The 23328-nt window shown below is 33.2% G+C and overlaps 7 protein-coding genes across 7 annotated transcripts; all 7 read left to right on the forward strand.

Moving 5' to 3' along the window:
* Positions 1-2516: 2516 nt before the first annotated feature.
* Positions 2517-6189, forward strand: LOC122630217 (beta-hexosaminidase subunit beta-like). The gene is made up of 7 exons (XM_043814492.1): positions 2517-2866; positions 3113-3338; positions 4217-4338; positions 4558-4930; positions 5032-5324; positions 5416-5681; positions 5895-6189. The coding sequence occupies exons 1-7, from the start codon at positions 2672-2674 to the stop codon at positions 6070-6072; spliced, it is 1653 nt and encodes a 550-aa protein (XP_043670427.1). The 5' UTR covers positions 2517-2671; the 3' UTR covers positions 6073-6189.
* Positions 6190-6779: 590 nt separating this feature from the next.
* Positions 6780-7633, forward strand: LOC122630218 (late cornified envelope-like proline-rich protein 1). The gene is made up of 3 exons (XM_043814493.1): positions 6780-6977; positions 7260-7464; positions 7543-7633. Exons 1-3 carry the CDS (start codon positions 6780-6782, stop codon positions 7560-7562), a joined length of 423 nt encoding a protein of 140 aa, XP_043670428.1. The 3' UTR covers positions 7563-7633.
* Positions 7634-8436: 803 nt separating this feature from the next.
* Positions 8437-12400, forward strand: LOC122630220 (putative mediator of RNA polymerase II transcription subunit 26). Its single transcript, XM_043814494.1, has 4 exons — positions 8437-8617; positions 8726-8882; positions 8989-9300; positions 9395-12400. The coding sequence occupies exons 1-4, from the start codon at positions 8607-8609 to the stop codon at positions 12368-12370; spliced, it is 3456 nt and encodes a 1151-aa protein (XP_043670429.1). The 5' UTR covers positions 8437-8606; the 3' UTR covers positions 12371-12400.
* A 225-nt stretch (positions 12401-12625) lies between these two features.
* On the forward strand, positions 12626-13287 carry LOC122629914 (small proline-rich protein 2E-like). The gene is made up of 2 exons (XM_043813806.1): positions 12626-12777; positions 12848-13287. The coding sequence occupies exons 1-2, from the start codon at positions 12764-12766 to the stop codon at positions 13182-13184; spliced, it is 351 nt and encodes a 116-aa protein (XP_043669741.1). The 5' UTR covers positions 12626-12763; the 3' UTR covers positions 13185-13287.
* Positions 13288-13945: 658 nt separating this feature from the next.
* Positions 13946-14814, forward strand: LOC122629887 (keratin-associated protein 10-6-like). Its single transcript, XM_043813748.1, has 3 exons — positions 13946-14125; positions 14202-14564; positions 14635-14814. The coding sequence occupies exons 1-3, from the start codon at positions 14055-14057 to the stop codon at positions 14795-14797; spliced, it is 597 nt and encodes a 198-aa protein (XP_043669683.1). The 5' UTR covers positions 13946-14054; the 3' UTR covers positions 14798-14814.
* A 443-nt stretch (positions 14815-15257) lies between these two features.
* On the forward strand, positions 15258-18571 carry LOC122630153 (hydrocephalus-inducing protein). The gene is made up of 12 exons (XM_043814336.1): positions 15258-15482; positions 15563-15761; positions 15839-15977; positions 16073-16200; positions 16269-16470; positions 16550-16736; positions 16975-17099; positions 17193-17286; positions 17382-17673; positions 17778-17992; positions 18077-18316; positions 18419-18571. Exons 1-12 carry the CDS (start codon positions 15258-15260, stop codon positions 18569-18571), a joined length of 2199 nt encoding a protein of 732 aa, XP_043670271.1.
* On the forward strand, positions 18550-23151 carry LOC122630154 (hydrocephalus-inducing protein homolog). Its single transcript, XM_043814337.1, has 16 exons — positions 18550-18810; positions 18889-19117; positions 19199-19318; positions 19386-19469; positions 19539-19720; positions 19833-20071; positions 20143-20331; positions 20542-20671; positions 20757-20974; positions 21302-21511; positions 21609-21851; positions 21913-22105; positions 22144-22253; positions 22305-22365; positions 22462-22718; positions 22795-23151. Exons 1-16 carry the CDS (start codon positions 18600-18602, stop codon positions 22936-22938), a joined length of 2820 nt encoding a protein of 939 aa, XP_043670272.1. The 5' UTR covers positions 18550-18599; the 3' UTR covers positions 22939-23151.
* Positions 23152-23328: the final 177 nt, after the last annotated feature.

Below are 23328 nucleotides of genomic sequence, written 5' to 3' on the forward strand. Positions count from 1 at the left end.
CCCCACTTTCTCTCTCTCACTCTCTCTCTCTCTCTCTCTCTCTCCCTCTCTCTCCCTCTCTCTTTTGCTCTACGATCAACTCATACTATTACAGAGCCCACATGTACTTGTATACAGGTTAATACGATATTCAAGCTCGTCGCATTCGTTTCAGCACGTGTAATTCACCTCGCGGTCCTCTCTTATAACAGGAGGGAAATGCGCAAACTCGTATTTTACGATCGGAGGCGTCTCCTTTGGATAACACGCCGTCTCGACACATCTTTCGCTGTGTTCGCTGATCTTGTCTCGTTTAATTGTTCAACGACATGCTCCGTAATTTCCTGCCATCTCGTTTTTTTTTCCTTTTTTTATTTTTTTATTTTTTTTTTTTTTTATTTGTATTCATATTTGTTTCTTCTTCCTTTCCTTCTTTTTTTTACCATCGTTTTATCACCGATTATTAGTTACATAATAGTTAGTATATATAATTAACGATCATTATATGGTGCTTATCGTTGTTTTGTATTTTTCGGAAATTACTTTTTGCTTCGGTTTTGTTTGCAATACTTCCTTGCGTTAAAAAAAAAAAAAAAAAGAACGTATTATTCAACGCGATCATATTTCTTTTTACTAAAAAATTTTTTTACGATCATTTAACTGCATTTTGCTGTATACAGAATTTTATAAATTTTACGAATTTCGTTCTTCCCTTTCTAAATAAAGTTCCAGTTGAAATGAATTAATTTACTATCAATTTGAATCATTAATAAAATTATATAAGTATAAGAACAGTAACTCCGCTGAATTTTCTAATAACAGTAGTAATCATTATTATTAATATTATTAATAATTGGTATTAGTATAAACTTTGACAAGAAAAGAAAATCATCGTTATAGACGAAGTTATTAACAATCATAGTATCGATATATCGCTCGTGTAATAATTTTTTCTGATTTTTAATGAATGCATGGATATCACTCTTTAAGTGACCCGACAACTTTTCGAAAATTGAGAGCAATCTATTATTTCATCTATACATACAAACATAAATATTAACGAAGAGTTGACAAAGATGACCTATTATCTGAAGTGCTTCATTGAACTTTACGCTTGATTATTCTACCATCGATTTCAAATTACTCTTTTACAACATGTGATAAATACGAAGTAAAAATATAATAAGAAGTCGAATCTGTTATTAGTTAAATCAAATCGGAACTACGTACTTTCGAATCGTATTGACGGCATGAATTATTTATTTATATGTAGGTTACATACAATATATGTATATGTTTGTGTGTCTGTGTATATAGTCTAAAAATTCTTGAAATTACTTATTTCGTTTATTGGATTTTTTTTTTTTACAAATTTTATTATTACAAATTTTATTATTATTTAATTTTTATTGTGCCACTTATAGTGAATGTTATAGATTTTACTTACAAGACCGAATGATCGGCACGCGTTTAATTAAGCTTTGTTAATATTTACAGGTTATGAACAATCCGTGGAAGTTAATATAAATGAGAAAAAAATTTTATTATCCATTATACTCGTTAATATATTTATGATGTTATTTCTTTGAACGATTAATCAACGAACGATTGTTTCTTTCGAAGCAACGTTAAAGGTACAATTTCTCATAATTAAAAAGAAAAAAAATATATATATATATCGAAATAGCTATACGTAGATATGTATTATCTCAAGATACATCGACTTTATTTCTACACTAATTGCAAGAATATTCCTCTTCTAGTAAATAAGATACAATTAAATAAAACTAATAGGTAGGATGCCGCAATGTACAAACGTTACCACATTTTTCTTCACGATTAATTCTCGAGTAATCGTAATGTTCGTAGTTTCGTAGAAAATATATATACATTTATATCGTCAAAACTTTCTTTTTACCTACAATATTCGTATTTGAAAATTTATCCGAGGAAAAAAATTAATAGTATTAAAAGATTTTTTTCGAACGAAATCGATTGTCGAAATAATAATTTTCTTTCTATCTTCTTTGTACGATTAAACTTTCCTCTCTCTCTCTCTCTCTCTCTCTCTCTCTCTCTCTCTCTCTCTCTCTCTCTCTCTCTCTCTCCTTCCTCTCTTTGACATAGATCTACGTATTTATCCTTTTCCTTTTTTCCTTACAGGTCGTCGTACTCGGCGATCAACGAACGCATTTTCACGAAGGAGAAGTTTAAGGATCACGGCTTCCTTTGCGCGTCTTTAGAACGAACGAAAAAGAAATAAATACAAATATAAAAATAGAAGAAAGAGAAAGAGAGAAGGAGAAAGAGAGAAAGAGAGAGAGAAAGAAAGGACTGGTTTAGTCCCACTTGACCGTGAGCACTCGTGGGGCCAAAGTGATAAAAGTTAAGTGCCGGGCTAAGGTCGTTAGCACTCTGCTCACCGCTCTTCTCCTTGCTCGTGTTCGTACACACGCGACCACCGAACCGATTCTTTCTCTCTTTCTCTCTCTCTTCCTCTCTCTCTCTCTCTCTCTCTCTCTCTCTCTCTCTCTCTCTCTCTATCTCTCTCTCATTCTCTCTATTCGAGCTTCGGTTGGCACAGCTCGGTAGTATCATCGTCAGTAGACGATGACCGCTCGCTGCCAGCGGATCGTTCTTATTCTATAAACGTGTTTTACCTGAAGCGTCGATCATCGCCAAACAAACAAACATGCGCCGTTTGTATTTAATAAATACATTCTTATTTATCTGTCTGTTCGCATCGTTACCACCTCCAAGTATACAATTGCATTCATTTTCTGGTGCATGGGTTATACCAACCGAGGGTGAAATTTGGCCAATGCCGAATCAGAGAATCGTTCGAAAGGAATTTTATCTTTTGAGACCATCGACTTTTCAAATTCGAGTGAGTTTCTTTCGTTTTGATTTGTTTTCTTGTTCAACTCTTTTTTAAGATTTTTTTATTCTCCTTTCTTCCTTTTGTTTGAATAGTCCTAAAAATATACAATTGAATTGCTCTCTCCTCGCTTTCTATTTTTTTTTTTTTTTCTTTTCTTTATTTACTTTCATTGTCCCTTTTTTCTCGATCCAATTTATGTCTATTTTCTTTTTTTTTTTTTATTTATCACGTATATTTATAATTCTTTTTTAGACGGAAAATGAGAATTGCGATATAATCAACGAAGCTATCGAGAGATACAAGGGTATAATTTTAACTGAAGCACGAATAGCTAGAATCGTTGGCGAAGGGCAGTCTAGGACGTCTGTACGAAACGATGCATTCTTCAAGGGTACACTGACGAGCTTGGACATTCAATTGAAGAACCCTTGCGAACATAACGGCGAACATTGGCCACATTTGTTCATGAACGAGAGTTGTGAGTGATACGAACATTTAAAAAAAAAAAAAAGAAAGTAAATATCTTTATCTATTTTCGTTGAATGCATACAAAACATTATTACTACGTAATATTATACGTAAATGATATATTTAATCTTCCGTCGATTCCGTCAAACGAGATAAATTTTCTTCGAATTAACCGGTCGTTCCCTTGGATTTTAATTTCTTTCGCTAACCACGATTAGGATGTACTTTCTAATATACTATTAATCGTTTCGAAATACATACGATACTCGAATATGTACTTACATACAAGATTATACGAACTCGAGGATTCGAACATATCATCTATGAAATAATCATCAATCTCGCGATAACGAGGTTTTGAATTTTCTTTCACTTTGTAAAAAAATTGTTCTACTTATCCCAATCGCTTTCTAATCGTTTCTGACGATTCAAAATTCGTCGGAGTAAATCGTAAATTTATTCGTTTAATTATAATTTTTCCTTGTCGTTTCTCACTTTTCCTTCTTTTTCATTTTATTTTTATTATCTTCATATTTTATATACTATGCATTTTATACAGAACGAAGAAGTATCGAAGAAGTATGTCGTTACTATGTAATCAAGGAACGTCTACGCACGTAACAATTTTTCTAATTCGCGATAATGAACGAGTTGGTAATCGAGTCAGTGGAACAGATCGAAACGGGGACGAGCAATAAAACGAAATTGATCAGCCTCTTTGCGTTTCTTATCTCTATTTCTTATCCGTTCGCAAAACCGTCATTGTGAGGTCATTGCGATTAGAAATTGAGAAATAGAACGATTAGACGCAATCTTCTTCTTCTTTCTTTTTTCCTTCTTCCTTTTCCTCGAGCAATCGATAATAAGATCGGACGGTGACTTTTCCAGACACTCTTGAAATAAACGAAATGTCAGTCAGTGCCAGTCTCTCAGCTGATTCCGTTTGGGGAGTACTTCGAGGTCTTGAAACCTTCTCGCAAATCCTCGTACCATCCGGAGACGGTCCTATCGTGAGTTAATTTCTTATTTGATCTATAGCAATTAATAATCGATAAGAGAAAGACACCTATTTAAACATACCAAACGTTTATCGATTTCTTTCAAATCCAATACAATAGACGATAATGATTGTATTATTTATAAACAAAACGTTGAAATAATACGTATATATTAGATGTAATACGTGTATTTAGATATAGAATAAATAGTTAATGATCGAAAGTTTTTAGTTGAAGCTACAATGTCAGACGATCGAGGATACACCAAAATTACGACACAGAGGTATTCTTTTGGATACGTCTCGTCATTATCTACCAATATCCGACATACTTCTTACTCTGGATGCAATGTCCTACAACAAGCTAAACGTTTTACATTGGCACATAGTCGACGATAATAGTTTCCCTTATCAAAGCTCCAGGTACCCAGATTTATCAGCTAAGGGTGCTTATCACTCTACCATGGTTTACACGCCCAATGATATACAAAGAATCGTTGATTATGCGAGATTACGTGGGATTCGTGTTATGCCAGAGTTTGATACACCTGGACACGTAGCAGCTTGGGGTTTAGCTTATCCTGAACTTCTCACGAAATGTTACGGTGGGTTCGATTGATTTTTATTTTTTTTTTCCGTGCGGATTAAAGAATTTTCCTTGGGAATTATATTTTATTTTTTTTTTGCCCTTTTCTGTTTTCCTTAGACTCTACTGGTAATCCGAACGGTAAACTTGGACCGATCAATCCAATAAAACCAGAGGTTTACGAATTCATGAGAAATCTCTTTTCTGAGATAGTCCAGGTATTTCCAGATCAGTACGTTCATCTCGGTGGCGATGAAGTACCATTCGATTGTTGGGGTAGCAATCCCGAGATAAAAGCTTATATGCAAGCTCACAATATGTCAAAAAATTACGCGTTACTCGAAGGAGAGTACATTGCCAAACTATTAGAGATCACTAGAACGTTGGATGCCAACTCCATCGTATGGCAAGAAGTTAGTAGAATTATTTCTAATGCCACGATCTATTTTCAAAATTGAACTTCCTTCTTAGAATTATTCTGAAAATAGACGTTTGTTATTTCAGGTTTTCGATAACGGCGTAAATCTTCCCGATACCACGGTAGTGCACGTGTGGACCGGACGCTGGCAGAACGAGCTAGAAAGGGCAACAAAAGCCGGACATCCGGTCTTGCTATCGGCTTGTTGGTATCTCGATCACATAAGCAACGGTGGCGATTGGAAAAAGTATTACACGTGCGATCCTTTAGGATTTCCGGCACCGCCCGAAGTCAACTTGAGAGATGTCATGTTGGGAGGTGAAGCTTGCATGTGGGGCGAGTTTGTGGACAGGTTAATAATTTCTTGTTTTTTTATGTTTCTTTTGTTTACTCGTAATATATTACAAAGAAAAGAAATTTAACAAAATTTTTATACGGCAAATTTTGTCCGTATAGAATACCAAATGATACATTTTTTAACGATCCGCATATGTAGTACCGGACACTTTTATTTATATTGATGAGTATGTTCTTTTTTTTTTTTTTTTTTTTTTTTTTTTCTTAGGAACAACGTTCATCCAAGAATATGGCCACGAGCTAGTGCCACGGCCGAACGTTTGTGGAGCGAACAAGCGGAAAGTTTGACTGACGCATCGAAACGCCTCGAAGAGCACGCTTGTCGTATGAACAGGCGGGGTATACCAGCTCAGCCACCAAATGGACCAGGATTTTGTGTTCTTTGATTAGTCACAAATCTAATTTTATACTCGAAACTTTCATCGACATTTGTTCGTCATTAAAAAAAGATTCGCATTTTTTCATACCTATATTTAAATAAACTAAATAATTCAACAACCTTATATATATATATAATAATTTACTTTTTTTCGAGTGCAACATTTTTAAAATAGGTACAATCACTGTTCTAAGCGAATGACAACTGACTCACGCTGTAGTCATGACAATATAAAAATAAACATTCGTCGCAAAATCATTCTATTTTCCTATTCAACGATAACAAAATTTTCAATAATTTCCGATATTTTCGAAGGGCGGGTACCGTCATCTAAATAAGATCGATGGACCTGCGATATCGATGATTTAACCATAATTCCTACTAAACAAAATTAATAGTATATAAGGTAAGGAATAACGTAATATATTTATATATATATTTCAAATTTCGGTCATTTTAAATGTTCATACATACATATTTTCTGTATCTGGAAATCACATTTTCATAAAGAGTACGATCGATAGAACGTAATAGTTTAATCGATAAGATAACGTTCTTATCAATTTGGATATTATACCAGATAAAATGTCTATCTTTAGAAAAACAATTTATTTATATTTAATTTTATTTTATCATGATAGCGCAAGAAGATATCTCGATTGAGATTACTAATGGAGTAATAGGATACGATAGAAATGGAAAATATTTATAAAAATGTGTTCTCCCAGTCCATCTTGCTCTGCAATTTGCAGTCCACCTATGTGCTGCCCAACACCTTGTCCAATACCTTCTTGCATACCACCTTGTCCACCAGCTTGTTATCCTTGCCTACCTTGCGTACCTTGTGCGCCTCTTATACAATGTAGGCCACCATGTCCGCCTCGTTGCCCAGCAAGACCATCGAAAACAGTGGTTTGTAGCACGATGCTGTTAATTAAAATCTAACTGATCTAGACTAGATAAGGGAATAAAATTTCATTATTTTCAAGATTTATGATAAAGATCATTTATCATAAACAATAGAGAATGATTATTTTATGTACATAACTGAGATTTCGATGAGTAAATTCGATAGTAAAATATCTTGTTTTTTCAAACAAAATTTGTATTACAAGCGATATTGTCAAGTTTAGTCATAATTTAGTTGTGTAGAAATTGGACAATGAAATAATCAGATGGATCATTAATTAACAGGTGTACTTACGACCTTGTCCACCCTGTCCACCTTGCTGTCCTATGCCTTGTCCTCCAAAAGTGGTGGTGACATGTCCTCCTCCCTGCTCACCTTGTCCACCGCCTCCTCCAACTTGCGTTTACGTTTGTACTCCCAAATGCATACCTTGTATGCCGTGTCCACCTCCTACACCCCCAGTTTGCTCACCTTGCAGACCACTTTGTCGTTAGTATCGTGTCTTATGTTTGAATGTTACAAACAAGTGCTATGAGATATTACTCATTGTGATTCTTTTTCTTTCAGTGACTTGTCCACCTTGCTGAGAATTCAACCGATTTTTAGACCAAACATACTTTAATCTTATGAGTCATATCAACAGACTGATCATGATCATTTTAATTTTTTATATGTGACAGAAAAACTCACCAAAGTTACACAATCCTAAATATTTGTCGATCACGATAATAGAACGATGATTCAATCATGTTCACACAGAACAATAACCATGAATTGACAATAATGAAATGATAATCTCGATTAGATATTTTGATCAATTTCCCAATTAGACGTCTCGAAGATGACTTTATTAAATCAACTTGCGACAAATGAATTGAGAATGAAATGAATGAGGACTCAACTCCCAACTAAAAAATTACGTCGAAGCAATACTGAATCTGTAGAGAAAGAATTTTGGCATTATTATTAAGTTAATACTAAATTATTTTTAAGTTAATTGATTAAAACTTATAATGTGTCTTTATTTAGTAAAATTTTCAAGAGTATTGAGTAAATGTATCAGCTCTTCTCGAATTGATCTAATACCAAACATATTCTTTAACCCCCTAAGAATATTTAATAACATTAAAAGAAAACGAGAAGTGTATAGGATGTGTAGATAAAATAAATAAAATGTATTTTTATCCGATATATAAAACGTTATTATTAAATTATTGTAATATTAGGATTAAAAAAAAATTCTTTTACGAAAGCTTTCTTATACTGAAAAATGATCGCAAATAAAAGTATTATATAATGTACGTTCCTTCATATTTCTTATTTGTAATTATGAATTATAAAAAGTATAAAGAAAATTATATTAAGGTAAACGTGCCGTCATTTATATTTATAAACTATCACATAATTTCTGTAACAAATGGGATTCGAGATAATGAAGGAAGCTTTATTACAAGTGCCCATGACAACCCCATTCTGTCGTCTTATAAATTGTCTTCATTTGTTCCAATGCCGTACCCGGCAGAAATACTAAATCTGTTCTGCGACTTAATCTCTTTTTTCTATTTTATAATATGATTTTATAAGAATAATTTTTATACCAAATTGACAAGGTACCAAAGAATCTTTCTATCATGAACAAAAGGTAAAATATCTTTGGAATAATTTGTAGTTTCTTCAATTTCTTTTTCTTTTTTTTTAAGGATTATATAAACGTCTTTACATAACCTTCTATTTTATTATGAACCTATAGGAAAGTTTCTGTGGAGAGAAATAGTGCTGCCAAAGAAGCTACTCGACGACCTAGCATATCTAGTATTCAGACACGAGTCACAACGATTCCACACATGAAACGTTCTCGATCAGGAAAATCACCTTCGCCGGAGGCAAATTCAATTCGACGCACAATGGTAAATACACATTACATATATGTAACTTAAGAAGAAACGTATCAATTGCATAGATCTATTCGTTTTCTCCTTCTCTCCTTCTCTCTTTCTCTCTCTTTCGTTACAGGCAAAATTATCAAAAACGATGCTTGCAACTGGAGACAACGGGATTGCTCCTACGAAAACAATGTTTAATTCTCAGGATAAATCCAAAGAATTACATTCAAATTCGTCGCCACGATTGAAAAGCTTCCCAGCTGAAAAAATTCGCAAGTTCAACAATACAGCATTGTTTAACGATAAATCAATAAGGGGTATGGTCAATCAACAAAATTCTGAACGTTCGGCCGTATCATACGTAGCAGATTCTTCGGGTCATAATTACGAGTACGGCGATCACGTTAATGGGATGCATAGTGGACATCAACATCAGTCACAAGTAAATAGTAATAATCACTCACAGAGAAGATATTTTTTAAGTAATAAGATTAATAGGATACTAAACAGGTGACTCGTTCGATTTATTTTTACAGGCGTCGGAAAATACGTACCAACAACAAATTTCTACGAACTATTCGATGCATCAATCAATTCCACAATCAAACGGTGCTTCAACTTATCGAGTACATGATCCAGATAAACATCGGCCAAACGTACCGCATGGAAATCAATCGCACGTAACCACCGTGGCTGCACCTACCTCGTTGGCTTATGTTCGCAATAATCAAACACCTGTAGCTCGATCGTCTACACCAGCGACACAATTACAACATCAACAGTCGCAAAAAAATTCTAACGAAATTACGAACATACAGAAAGAAAACAATTGGGTAACCGATGAACTTCCTCAAGTTGTTGATCTAGAGAAACAACCTGTTGGTGGGCGAAATTTGATGTTACATAGACGAGCAGTGATGCAAGAGAGACAACAGCAACAACAGCAACAACAGCAACAACAACAGATGCAAACGCAATCCCATCCAACAATGTATTCTAACGTGACGAATCAACAGATCGATCGTCCTATGTCGGTACCACCTTTTTACAATTTCCAATCCTTTCAAGCAAATTCCGCGCCTGTCTTAACGCATGAACATCCTCAGCAAGTTTATCAACAGCTTCAAAACAATATGACTCATCAACAACAAATGCAGCAACGAGCGTGTAATCAGCAATTTCAAATGATGTTAGGACAGCAAGCCCAACATCTAACACATACTAATCAAGGTTATTACAATTATCTTCCTCAACAGTTGTCGGAAAGAACGTCGTTTCCTTATGGGATGACTTCGCCTCAAGATGCAAGCGTAAATCAAACGAAAAATGCTGTAAACAATATGGTATCGATGCAACAAGGACAACAATTAAGTAATCAGCAAACTGAAGTAGTACCGAATAATAAAGCGTCAGTCGATAATCCAAATATAAAATCTCAAATCAGGCCATACACCATCAATCTAGTTGACAATACCAATTCGCAAAACGTTATGCACGGTCATCATTATAATCAAAATCTTGGTCAAGTATCTCAAATGTATCGACCGACGATTTCAGGGCAACAATTTTCAAATCATTTCCAACAGAATACGATGCCTCCAAATCAAATCCCTCAGCAAGTAGTCACAACTGAAAAACCTACAAATCCTGGGAAAAAGAATTTGAAATTTACACCGAAAATGATTCGAGATCAGGAGCTCTTGGTAGCGACTATGAAACAACAAGGTATATCCGAAGAATTAATGCGAAGACAGTTTCATAATTTACTAAAGGAACAACGAAGACAACTCGAATATCTTCAACAATTTCAACAAGAGGATGATTTTCCTGATAAAAAGAAGCAAGAGATACGTAAGAAGATACAAATGGATGAGAAACCTGAATGGATGGCTCATATAACTCCACCACATATTCCTTACAGTGACTTAGAAAAATTAAACGCCAAAATTCGAGAAGAAAACTTAATTTCATCACAACAGCAATTTAACGAAAATCAGCCAATGGATTTCAATAAACTCCAACAAAATGGAAATAAACAAGAAATGGTGCCATCGTTACCACAAGTTCATAATCAGTCTCAACAAAATGCGTATCAACTCTGGCAACAGCCAAATTTTAATTGGAAACAACAAATGGGAGTTCCAACGGGAACGGCAATACCACAATACACATACGGATCATCGGAGCCTTACCATCACGTAAAACCAATATCAGCTTCACCTCAATATCAACAACAGCAAAAACATCAACAATATCAACAACATCAACAATATCAACAACAGCAACAATATCAACAACAGCAACAGCAACAGCAACAACAATATCAACAATATCAACAACATGTCAATAATCCGATGCTATCGCAATATCCTACTCATTGGCAACAGTCACAACAAATTCAGCAACCATATCAACAACAATATTACCAAACACCAGAACAAGCTTCGTGGCAAAATAATCAATCACGAAACGAAGAGGAATCCCATCTTTTCAAGAAAGCTATTAGCCTGAACGATTTAAATATGAAAAATACCGAACCATCGAGTTTATTAAAACTAAGATTATACAAAGAAGTGATCCGTCCTCAGAAACGTAATAACGGCTTGCAAAATCCAGATACGATCCAGAAAGCTTTTGAGATATTAAATAATCCAGAAAGTCAGAAGGGTCTTGAGTATCTCGCAAATCTTAACAGAAAGAATCTACAAACTAAACTGAACGGTATGCAAGATCCGAACGAAGAGACACCAAATCTAATATCAAAACCACCTTTTGATAATAATAATAATTTGATGCCGCAAAAAGCTGTCTCGGCAAACGGTCTAGAAAATAAAAGAAACCCTAATAATCCACTTCCCCAACCGTTAACATATTTAAAACGATCTGAAACTGGAACGGCTGTGAATGAATATCCAAAACAGAAACAGTACAATCCACGAAATCGTTACAGTTTAATGGCTGAAAGAGAAGATGGGACGGTAGCTCCAAACATACAATATCAGCTGCCTCATAATCCAAGTCAACAGTTAAATCGCCAGCAACAACAAAATTATCAGAAAATAATTCCTTACAATGAAAAAAATCCATTATCGGCATTGAACAAACAAATATCTTACAAGTTCGATGATACCGATAATCCGGGATATCATCAGCAGATGCAACATCTCTATCAGAATAAACAAAATATGATTAGTAACAACGGACAGGGCGATGTACCTACGTTACATAAACCAAATACAACCAATATCGCATATCTCGATTCTCCTGGAGGCGACACAGCAGATTTATCGTATTCCAGAGAGAACGGACAGATACAGAATAAGATGGCAGCATTTTGCCCATCCCAAAGATTGAATGGAACCTACAATTCGCCAGATATTCGGGAAGCCAAAACTATTGGGGGTGTCACGTACCTTGCCAGGAAACCAGACTATATACCAAACCAACCAATGATACCTGAAAACACTTTAACTGCTAATAAATATATAAAACCAGCCGTGATGTACCACTAAATGAAAGGATTATTATTTGTTTTATTTTTTGTTTGTGAGATCTATATTTATTTATATATATATATATACACGTATAAAATATATTTTTGTCTATTTACCTTATACTTTTTAAATAATATCGTTAATATATATGACTCTTAAAACAAGTAAGAAGTTTTATGTATAGATCATTTGCAAATATCATCGCGGTTAGTGTTTACAATCGAATGAAAAAAAAAAAAAAAGAAAGAAGAAAAAGAAAAAAAAGACAATAATATTTTCTCGATAGCTCGATAAAAAAACCACTACAATATTCATTCCTAAAGACGAAATCATTATGAAATTATATACATCAATAACGAAATATTAATTCATAAAATATAAAACATAAAAAAAAAATTCATCAAAATCAACATGTGTAATATCAAGTAAGTATCATATCTAAGATAAGGAATAATTTTAATGACATTTTATTATATCTAATTTTTTTTTCATAAGTCCACCATGTTCATCTATACCTTGTGGCCCATGGGGTCCTTGTGATGGAAGTAAATTCATTACTAAAATTTGTATAAGTAAACCAAAACCTTGTCCACCTCCACCAAGTATATATTGTGTTCCACATCCACTTCCTTGTCCACCACCTTGCACACCTCTCCCACCAATTTGCGGTATCTACGAACAAGCCATCCGTAAACCTCGATTACCTTGCCCACCTCCGTGTCCACCGAGATACCTTGAGTTCGGTCATCCACCTTTACCACCCTGTCCACCACCCTGTCCTCCAAGAAAAGCACCTTGGCCTGTATGTTTACCCTGTAATCCCTGTGTGTGAATAATCTTAACTTGCTTGTTATCCCTTTCATTATTCTGAAGATTATATAATAAAATTATTATAATAATTATACACATACACATATAATATTATGTAATCAAATAATAATTATACGTAATACATAATTATATAATAATTATGTATATATGTTATATACGCGTTTAGACGTCATTATACACCGGTATCATAGATAAATTTGATTCGTTAATTATAAATATACTTATTGAACAAATTATTATTATTATTACATGATAATATTATTAGTAGTTAATTATTTCCATTCGAGTCGGATCGGCTTTTGAAATGATTTATAACGCTTTAATCGTTTATTTCGAAATTTAATAAAGCCCTTTTAAAGAATTCTACAATTTTATAGGTTTAATTATATAATATATAATTTGTTATAATTATATGTATAAAATCGATATAATCAAACAGAATATTTATGTTTAAAATATATTTGATACGCCAAAGGAAACTCTTTCTGATGATTAAATTATAATTACGCAAATAACAATTGATCTTAATTTTAACAAAATTAAATATACACTTTGCATACATTTCATACAATTTTTCATTTCACAACATGTTTCATTGTCGATATAAAAAAAAATATATAAAATAGAAATGGATAAAAAGAAATATTATCGTTATATCAACGCATAATTAGACTTATGGTTATGAAGAATTTGTATGACACCTTGTAAAAACAACAAAATCGCTTCAAGAAAAAAAAAAACTAACGCAATTCGATTAGAAAATGCATCAAATCCAAATGGACAGATAACTAAATTTAAATAAATAAATATACACCGTTCGATCTTTAATCTAAATTTCCGTGTAAATGATACTTCATCGATTTACCTCAAAATGGGCACTTGTGGAAACACTCGTAATTACATGGACGAAATGTTATGTATCATAAAAGAAATCGAATGTCTGTGAGTAATACAATGTCTATCTGATAATAACTCAAGATCATCAGTCAAATCGTTTCAAATGAAATTCATTTAATAGAAAGCCTGAACCAGAAATATGCAATGTCTCCTGTCCACCATTAGGCTGTCCAAGAGGTCCATGTCCAGGAATCTGTTGCAATGGAATAACCTGCGATCCCTGTTGCATGTCACAGATGCCATGTTGTGCACCTAGTCCATGCTTACCATGTTGCGTACCTATATGTTACACAGAACCTCCTCGTGCTGAGATCAAGCTTAAACCAGATCCAAGAAAAATTTGTTGTTTCCCACCGAACCCCGATTGTCCACCGATCTCGTCAATTCCATTTTGTCCATCGCCATGCGGTCCACCTCCACTTTGTACAAGCTCACCATGTATCTCATTCTGTTGTCCTAGTTCACCATGCCCACCTATGTGCCAGTCAGTGATTTATTTATTTATAAATATATTACGAAAGTAAAATATAAATGAAAAAATGTCATTTTTTCAGGCCTTGTTTAAGAGATTGTACGATTCCATGCGGACCCATGGCATGTTTTCCTACAAATTGTTGTCCTACACCAATATGTAGTCCAATCCCGCCATGCTTCAAACCATCGAAACCTCCCTGTAGTCCCTGTTATGTATGCATACCACCTCGATGTAATAAATAAAAATTTGTCAAACATAATCATTCGCAAACGATTTTCGTATTTCTCTTCGATCAATATCTATATATATGTGTGTGTGTGTGTGTATATATATAATATATATACATATATATATATATATATATATATATATATATGTATGAATGAGTACAAAACAAATGAAACGTGTTGCGGTTATCAGCCATACTGACTATCAATACGTTAATATATTACAAAAACGATTATGCTAATTAATCAAAAATAAAACAAATCGAGCATTGAATTTAAAGAGATTATTAAAAATGGAGGAAAGAGAAAGAAAGTTGAATGAATGGAAATCATTCTCGTTTGACGTATCAAAGATCTTCACAATTACGATGGATAAATCAAGAAATAAGAAAGATGAAGATACGGTTAGAAAAATATTTTTCCTTAGATGAAATTATTAAATAAATATATAAATAATATTGAAAATTTGTTTAATATGCAGAACAGTATACTTCCATCAGAGTATATAAAACAAATGTCATTGACAACGGAAGATAGAATGAGTTATCTAATTAAACCAAATATCGATAAAAATCTTCGATCTATCCTTAATTATCCAGAGAATAATCCTTTCAAACCAATACCAGCTCTCATTATATTTCAACAATTTTTTCCTGGCGAAGTTTATAACGCTACTCTCACCATTCGTAATTCTGGTCAGGTATATAATCAATTATAAAAATGATTGTATAATATGATAAGTTGTAATATAATTAATTAAATTGTTTATATTTTTATAAGATCTCGAAGAATCTGAAAGCATGCTTCGAACAGAACCCTTTCTTCGATATCGAATTACGTGGATCTTCTTATAATGTAATGTTAGCACCAGGACTAGCCCAGATTTATAATATCAAATTTATGCCGGAAGAAAAACGAGATTATAAATATCAGGCAATGTTCTGTGCTGACGACGATATTATTTATGTTCCAATAATTGGTATTAGCTAAAAATTATATTCATTCATCTATTTTTTTTTTTTTTTTAACGTAATTCGAAGTGTTCCATTATTTCAGCAATTGGTCCCAGACCTATTCTGGACATTCCTGATACTATCGAAGTACCAAACACTGCAGTTAAGATTTCTTCGTCGAAAACTATTCTAATACGCAATATCGGAACAATTTCGGGCTTTTTTACTTTCTTCACTGACAGGTAATAATAAATTCAACAGGGTATATTAACAAATGACAGAAGCATGAAATTGAAATAATGACGAAAGGATTTAATAATTAATAAATTTTTGTTAGTTCGTGTTTTCGTATCGAACCATCAAGTGGTTTAATCGACGAGGAAGAATCGATTCAATTTACTATTTATTTCTTATCCGATAATGCCGGAGAATTTGAAGCTAATCTTTTTATCAAGAATGAGACTGGTATACTTATGATTTTGGTACATCTATTATCTTATTTAACGATGTATTAACAAGAAATGTTTCGACAGGTGAGGTCCTTCAAACAAAATTACGAAGTTCAGCAGTGAATTGTACTATTCGATTAGACAGAGGCAGTGTCAAAATGGAGAATACTTATTTAGGCATGTCCAGAAGTAAAATTCTTACAATTCACAATAGAAGCGATTACATCGTTAAATATCAATGGATGTGTTACGAAAGTAGCAAAAAAGATAATGCAAGAAAAGAAAAGTAAGAACCAAATACGTTCTTTCCATATTCTTCCTATTTCACTGTCAATTTTTTTTTTTGTTTCATTATATTATTACAGATATAAAAAATTATTCAAACTAATAAACGAAATGGAAATCGTACGATTTGTCAGTATGGAATATTACAACATTTGCACTTCTGATATTCACAAACTCGTCTGCCAAAGAATTTACAGGGATGAGATAGTCTCATTGATGAATGAAAATTTTCAATACAATAACTTATATTTTCTGATTACTCCTATAGTAAGATACAAATATAACGGGGCATGCAAAAAGTTCCTAAGTCTGTAGTTTTACAATTTGAAAAAGAAAAATATAATTAGCCTAAAAAAATTACTCTTGAAAAGGAGTAATTGATTTTTAAAATGATCTAGGAACTTTTAGGCATACCATGTATTAATTTCTTAAAGAAGAAAAAAGAAAAGAAAAATGTAAAAATGGAAACGACTCTATGAATGAAGTATTGAATCTTATTGTGTAGAAAGGTGAAATATGGCCGCATTCATCATCAGACGTGACGATACTCTTTCAAGCTTTAGAAGTTGGCGAAATTTGTAGCACAGCTTATTTGGAAGTATCCGGCCGAGAGGACAGGATACCTTTGAAGTAAAGAAATCAAACTTCCGAAACTATTTCCATGTTTGAACTGAGAGTGACTCTCTTCATTAATATTTTCATTGCATATGTTTACAATGACAGCCTATGTGGCATAGGCAAAGGACCAGTCTTCTGTTTGAACGTCATCACGATCGATGTGGATAAAATATACATGTATTCCGAATATTATTACGAGGTAGAAAGATCTATCTGGGTCAACTTTGTTAAACCTTATCGAGCTTCCAATTTTAATGGTTCTTTGACAATCACATCGGACAATCGATCCTTCAGATAGTTGCTGCGAATAAAGGACATATAAATGGCACGCTGATATATAAACCAAATCAGACTCAATTCGGTGGGATAATTAATGTCAATCCTAAATCGCTTATTATCAAACCAGGAGACTACAAGTCGTTCAATTTATCATTTTCCTCTGACCGAAAGGGTGACTTTCTGGAACGTGTGGATTTCACTGTTAAGGAAAGTCTCGAAATTATTTCATTACATATTAAAGGACGCGTTATATATCCTAGGTTACATTTTGATAAGAGATGCTTAGAATTTGGTGTGATTCCTTTAGGTAAGATTTTGTGGTATATCGATCAATTTGTCAGGGTTATATCACGATTTATAATAAACGATTGATAATAAATGGAAGGATTGAGATTGTCCGATGGTTTTTAGGATTTAATACCAAACAGGAAGTATGTCTTCATAATTTATCCACCATTCCGGTAAAATACAGTATTACTGTATTGAACGATGGCTCAGAAGACCCTTTAACTTATGAAGACTTTGCCAACTCGAATGCCAAATTAAGTTTTCCATCTAATCCACGGGAATTTTTAATCCAACCTAACGAAGGTGTAGTCCCTAAACGGAGTTTCTTGAAAATCCGGGTAAAGCGAATAATCGAATATAAATTTTCCAAGAAAAAAGAAAAACATGACATCGTACTAATAGGATCTTGAAAACTTTGACAGATTATCTACAATCCAAATATCATTCGAATTGAACATTCTTTCCTTCGAGTCGATATGTGGAACTCCCAATCCGATCCATTGATGTTACCAATCTCATTCGGTGGGAGCATAGCTTCGCTTTCGATCAAACCATCGGAGATATCAATTCGATTTTGTTTCATAAACTTCCCTTATACAAGGACCTTCGATGTAGAGAACGAATCCGATCTCGATAGTTATTTTTATATTCTACCACAATCGGTAAGTAGAAAAAAGAGAAAGGATATATTTGTATAATATAATATATTAATATAATATCATATTGCTTTAATGAGAAATTTTAACAGGCTACGTTTACTTTAGGTATCCGACAACCAAACGTCAATTTATTATTCCATGTCAACCTATCAAGGTCTCATCAAGGCACATCAATCAAAAACTATCAAGGTGACTCTTATTACGAAATCCATTGGTAAACAGAGTACCATGATCAAGTATGATTACTTTTTATCTTGAAGTTTTTTATTTTGTATAAAATTAATCAATGATAATATTTCTCTTTAGCATGTTAACGATCGGTCAAAATTTACCGGTAGCCGTTTGTAAATTATCCTGTACTGGTCAAGGACCTATAATATCCTTGCAACCAACTAAAATGGACTTTGGCGATGTCCAAGTTCTCCAAGAAAAGATTATGAAGTTAAAAGTTATCAGTGACTCACCAATTCCAGCTCAATTTAAAATTTCCTTAGTAAGTACGAAGTTTCGTTTAAAAATAATAATAAGATAGGATCAAAGATATTTGTGTTTACCTATCACGAAGAGTAGAAAAGATTCACCGTGGTCTGTGGATCAAGTAACTGGTGAACTCGAAGAAAACGAATCGATGGAATTGAACGTAAAAATTTATTTGCGTGATCCTGGTAAATATGAGGATAACATTTCATTGATGATACATAACAACAGATTAACGACCGTCAATCTTAAAGCGGTCGGAGTTGGTTGCAGTATTGTTTTTCAGCCAAATATATTTCCCATATTCGACATGGGATTACTGCTCAGGTATGTTACAATTTAACCATAAAAAATAATCTATAAAATAATTTACATCGCTATATCATTTTCATTGTCAAATAACAAAAGTCATCAGATGGTGAATATACCAATCACCATGAAGAATCTTGGAATGAAACAATATCAACTGATGTGGTCGAATACGCCAGATCTACATATGCAGAAAGGACAAATCGTATCATCGATTATGTTAGTATACTGTCAAGTTTAAAAAAAATTATATGTCATTGAATATCATTATTTGTGATACCTGCAGTTCTAAGTTCCGATTGTATCCAGTCGTTACCAGTTTGAAACCCAATGAGACAAAAATCGTTCATTGCAAGATATGTTGGGATCAGTAAGCTATTAATAGTAAATCTTTTATTATTGTTATTGTTATTAAATTAAATGTATATCATACGATTAGGAATGAAACAATAATGGAAGATTGGTACTTATTTGGATGTGCACAAGGTCAAAGTAAACGAGAGCTATTCGGTTTGAGTACTTTCAAGACCACGTTCGCAGAACCGTATGTTGTATTTAACAAAAAGGAATTAACGATGCAAATCGATATCTCTCCTTATGGAAACGAATTTCATCAAATAGGTGAACCATTCGATTTTATTTCTTTTCTTCCACCTCGTCCCTCCCCCTGATACTTATCGAGTTATGCTTAACGAGTTTACAATAATTTAATAATACAATATTTTATTATTAGACGAGGTCATAGTAACGAATAAATCAGGACTGGATTTAAACGTTCATCTTAAGATCAAACGTCCATTCTATATAATAAGCGAAGAAAAAGAGTTTACAGAGAAAATGAAGATTTTGTTGACCAATCAAGCTACCACAAAAATTTATGTAAAATTTGCACCGGATATGGAAACCAGTAATCTTTATTCGAAGATTTATCATAGTTTGTTAATCTTCGAGTACGACGAACATCCCATAAAGGTGATTTGAATCAAAAAAAAATTATTACTCACGAACTAAAAAACCTAAAGTTCATCGATATATTATTTTAGAATAAGATTAAATGTAAAGGATCAGTGAATTACCCAAATCTTATATTGAGTTCGCACGAGGTAAAGATGTATTGCGAAAAAGGTTGCAGTGAAGAATATATCTTAAAATTAACGAATAATGGCCCTATTCCTGTGATATATAAATTCGTTTGGCTCAAAGAAACAATTAATATAATACGTGATATTGAGGTTGGTATATGTCATATAAAACGAAAGATAAATAACTATTTCTAACTAGTATGATATAAATAATATAACATATTATAATGATACAGCACAGCGATCTAATACAATGATATAGTATAGTGATATATAGTAGAGTATGTAATATAATATAGTAGTTAATATACATAGTAACTAATATTAGTTACTATTTAGTAACGACTAAATTATTTGTAGAAATCAGCGAGAACTTTGAATGCCATTGAAGATCAAGAATTAAAATCATGGCAAAATAACGATCATTTGCAGAACCAACAAGTTGGTGCTGGTGATGCTCCATCGGAGTCCTTGATAACACCTATGAACAGTGAGTTCCATGAAATATAATTTTTATTTTATTTTTTTATTATATTACGATTAAAAAGAAATAAAGAAGGTTTCTTTCTCGTCAGCACCTATATCGAACGAACTAGAGACGCAAAGAACTTATACGGGTTCCGAATTCGAGATGAGCCAAGACAAATCTTCAAAATCTGAGGAATCTGAGATTTTACAAGAAATAAAGAAGTTGTTAATGAATATAGTCGACATGCCTACAACTGATAATTCCGATATCGACGTTCTAAAAGTGATCGGCTTCAAGCCTCGTTTCATCGAACCCATCAATGAGGTACTTTTTCTTTTTTTTTTTTGTCAGAGATATTCACTTAAAAAAATCTTTTTAAATATCACTCTCAGAAAGCTTGTTTATTTTAAGACCACAATTAATGACTTTTTTAATTAAGCGTAGCTCATCATCGTCAGTATGTAATATAACGAGACTTAGTCGTGAAAGTTTTGTAACGTACATACATACGTGCATCATAAACACGCATATATATATATATATATGTGTGTGTGTGTATGTGTGTGTGTATGTATGTATTAAATTCATACATAGATAGACACGAAATACAATGAACAATTTCAAACAGTATGAAATTAATTTCACATGCAGATACTTGACATAGTACAGAGCGAAGGCATCGTACCTCCCTATACATCTCAAAACGTACACTTTGGCTTTCATGGATTCGAACGTATAGAAGTCGAAGTTACAGCTGTTTGCGAGATCGTTTGTGGACCAACCGAGATGATCCAAGTAGAAGCGAAAGCTGATACTGTAAGATATTCAGTAGATAGATGCGTTATAGATCTGGGTCAACAGGTAAATCGATTAGCTCTTTGAATCCAATTGAAAACTTCTCTTTATTCTTTTCATTTTTTCTGTTCCATTTTTTTTTCTTCTTCTCTTTCCACGATAGCTTTTTTGTGAATCTTGCGATACGTATTTCAATCTAATCAACGAATGTAACATTGCCTTTACTTACACAATAATAACTACTTCCGCATTGGAAAATGATGATACTATCGTACAACCATCCGATTTAAATCGATTAACAATCGTATCGCGGGAAGGTAAGGTCGAACCTAAATCGTCAATAAATATTACATTGAACTATCGACCGATCTATCTTGGACCATTCAACGTTGAATTTCGATTGAAGGTAAAATCAATAAGCTTTTGAATAGCTTTCTGTTAAATGGCTTGATCGTTACCATTTCCAGGTAGCTCATCTGGTACCACTTGTTATGTCCGTGACGGGAGTAGGTATTTACCCGCAAATATTCTTCGATTTGCCTCAAATCATTGATACCGATAAATATCCACCGGAATTAGGCTATGAGGCACTTAGATCTTTATTTATGGAATTTATCGTAGATGTAAAAGATCACTTTTTAAAAATATACATGTATCAATGTATAATTACTCAAAACGATTATATTTATGTTAGAGAGATAATTCATCATCCGAAGAAAATAAAGATAATTTGATTGACAACGAATGGATCATGGTGTCGATCGATGAAACTTTCCCGACTATAATAGATATAAACATGGCATTCGAAAGAATTTTAACGAGTAACTTCATAAAAGAAAATCTTAACGTTTTATCGAAGCACATTGCAGCTCCTCGAAAAACAGCAATCCCACAAATGTTCTCCTTGGAATACATCATTGGTTATTATCATAAGCTGACGTTCTGACTAACGTTTCATTAAAAAAGAAATAACATTTAAATATCATTTTTCTTGAAAATTGTCTCTTTTTTGTAAGACCTAGGAAATGTGATTATTGGCCTTACTACTCATTACTCCGCAATATTGAATAATTACGGTCCAAAGATCGCAGAAGTCAATATGAAAAAATCAAAGAATAAGGATACACTAATTAATTCCGAGATTGTAATAGAATTTAAAAAGAATGTTAGTTTACTAGTAAATCACTCCGTTCTCTTACAAATCATTTGTAATCCTATTGTGGCAAAATATACTGAACGATACACAACGTTAGAACGTATTATTCATCTAGAGGTAAAACAGCTCAATTTTTTTAATTAATTTTCAACCACTTCAAAATCTTTTTAAATGATTTAATTATATATCCTAGGTGATCCATGGTTGTATCATTCCGGTGATTATAAAAGGGATCATAACTTATCCTTACATCACCGTCGATAAAAAACAATTAGATTTCAACAAAGTTATAATTGGCGAATGTTCGATGATGTGTTTAACAATGAAGAATGAGTAAAAATGTAAAAGTTAATATACGCGAAATTAGAAATAACAAAACTATTCGCTTTCAGAGGTTTGATCGATTGCAAGTGGAAGATAGAAATATCTATGAAACAGAGCAAAAAAAAGAATTACTGTCCATTCTTTGTACATCAAGAGAGTGACACTTATCCGGCAGGTCATTCGAGTATCATAAAAGTTTATTTCAAACCACGAGAACCAGTTAGTTCAGTTTCGTTCGCTCTCTCTCTCTCTCTCTCTCTCTCTCTCTCTCTCTCTCTCTCTCTCTCTCTCTCTCTCTCTCTCTCTGTCTCCCTCATCACTTTATCGATCCTTTTATCTCTACAGTATTAATAATTACCATTAATAACCCTAATAGTGGCGCGTAAACGGTAAATTAAATGTC

Source organism: Vespula pensylvanica, chromosome 6 (genome assembly GCF_014466175.1).
Source record: "Vespula pensylvanica isolate Volc-1 chromosome 6, ASM1446617v1, whole genome shotgun sequence".
Taxonomy (NCBI): domain Eukaryota; kingdom Metazoa; phylum Arthropoda; class Insecta; order Hymenoptera; family Vespidae; genus Vespula; species Vespula pensylvanica.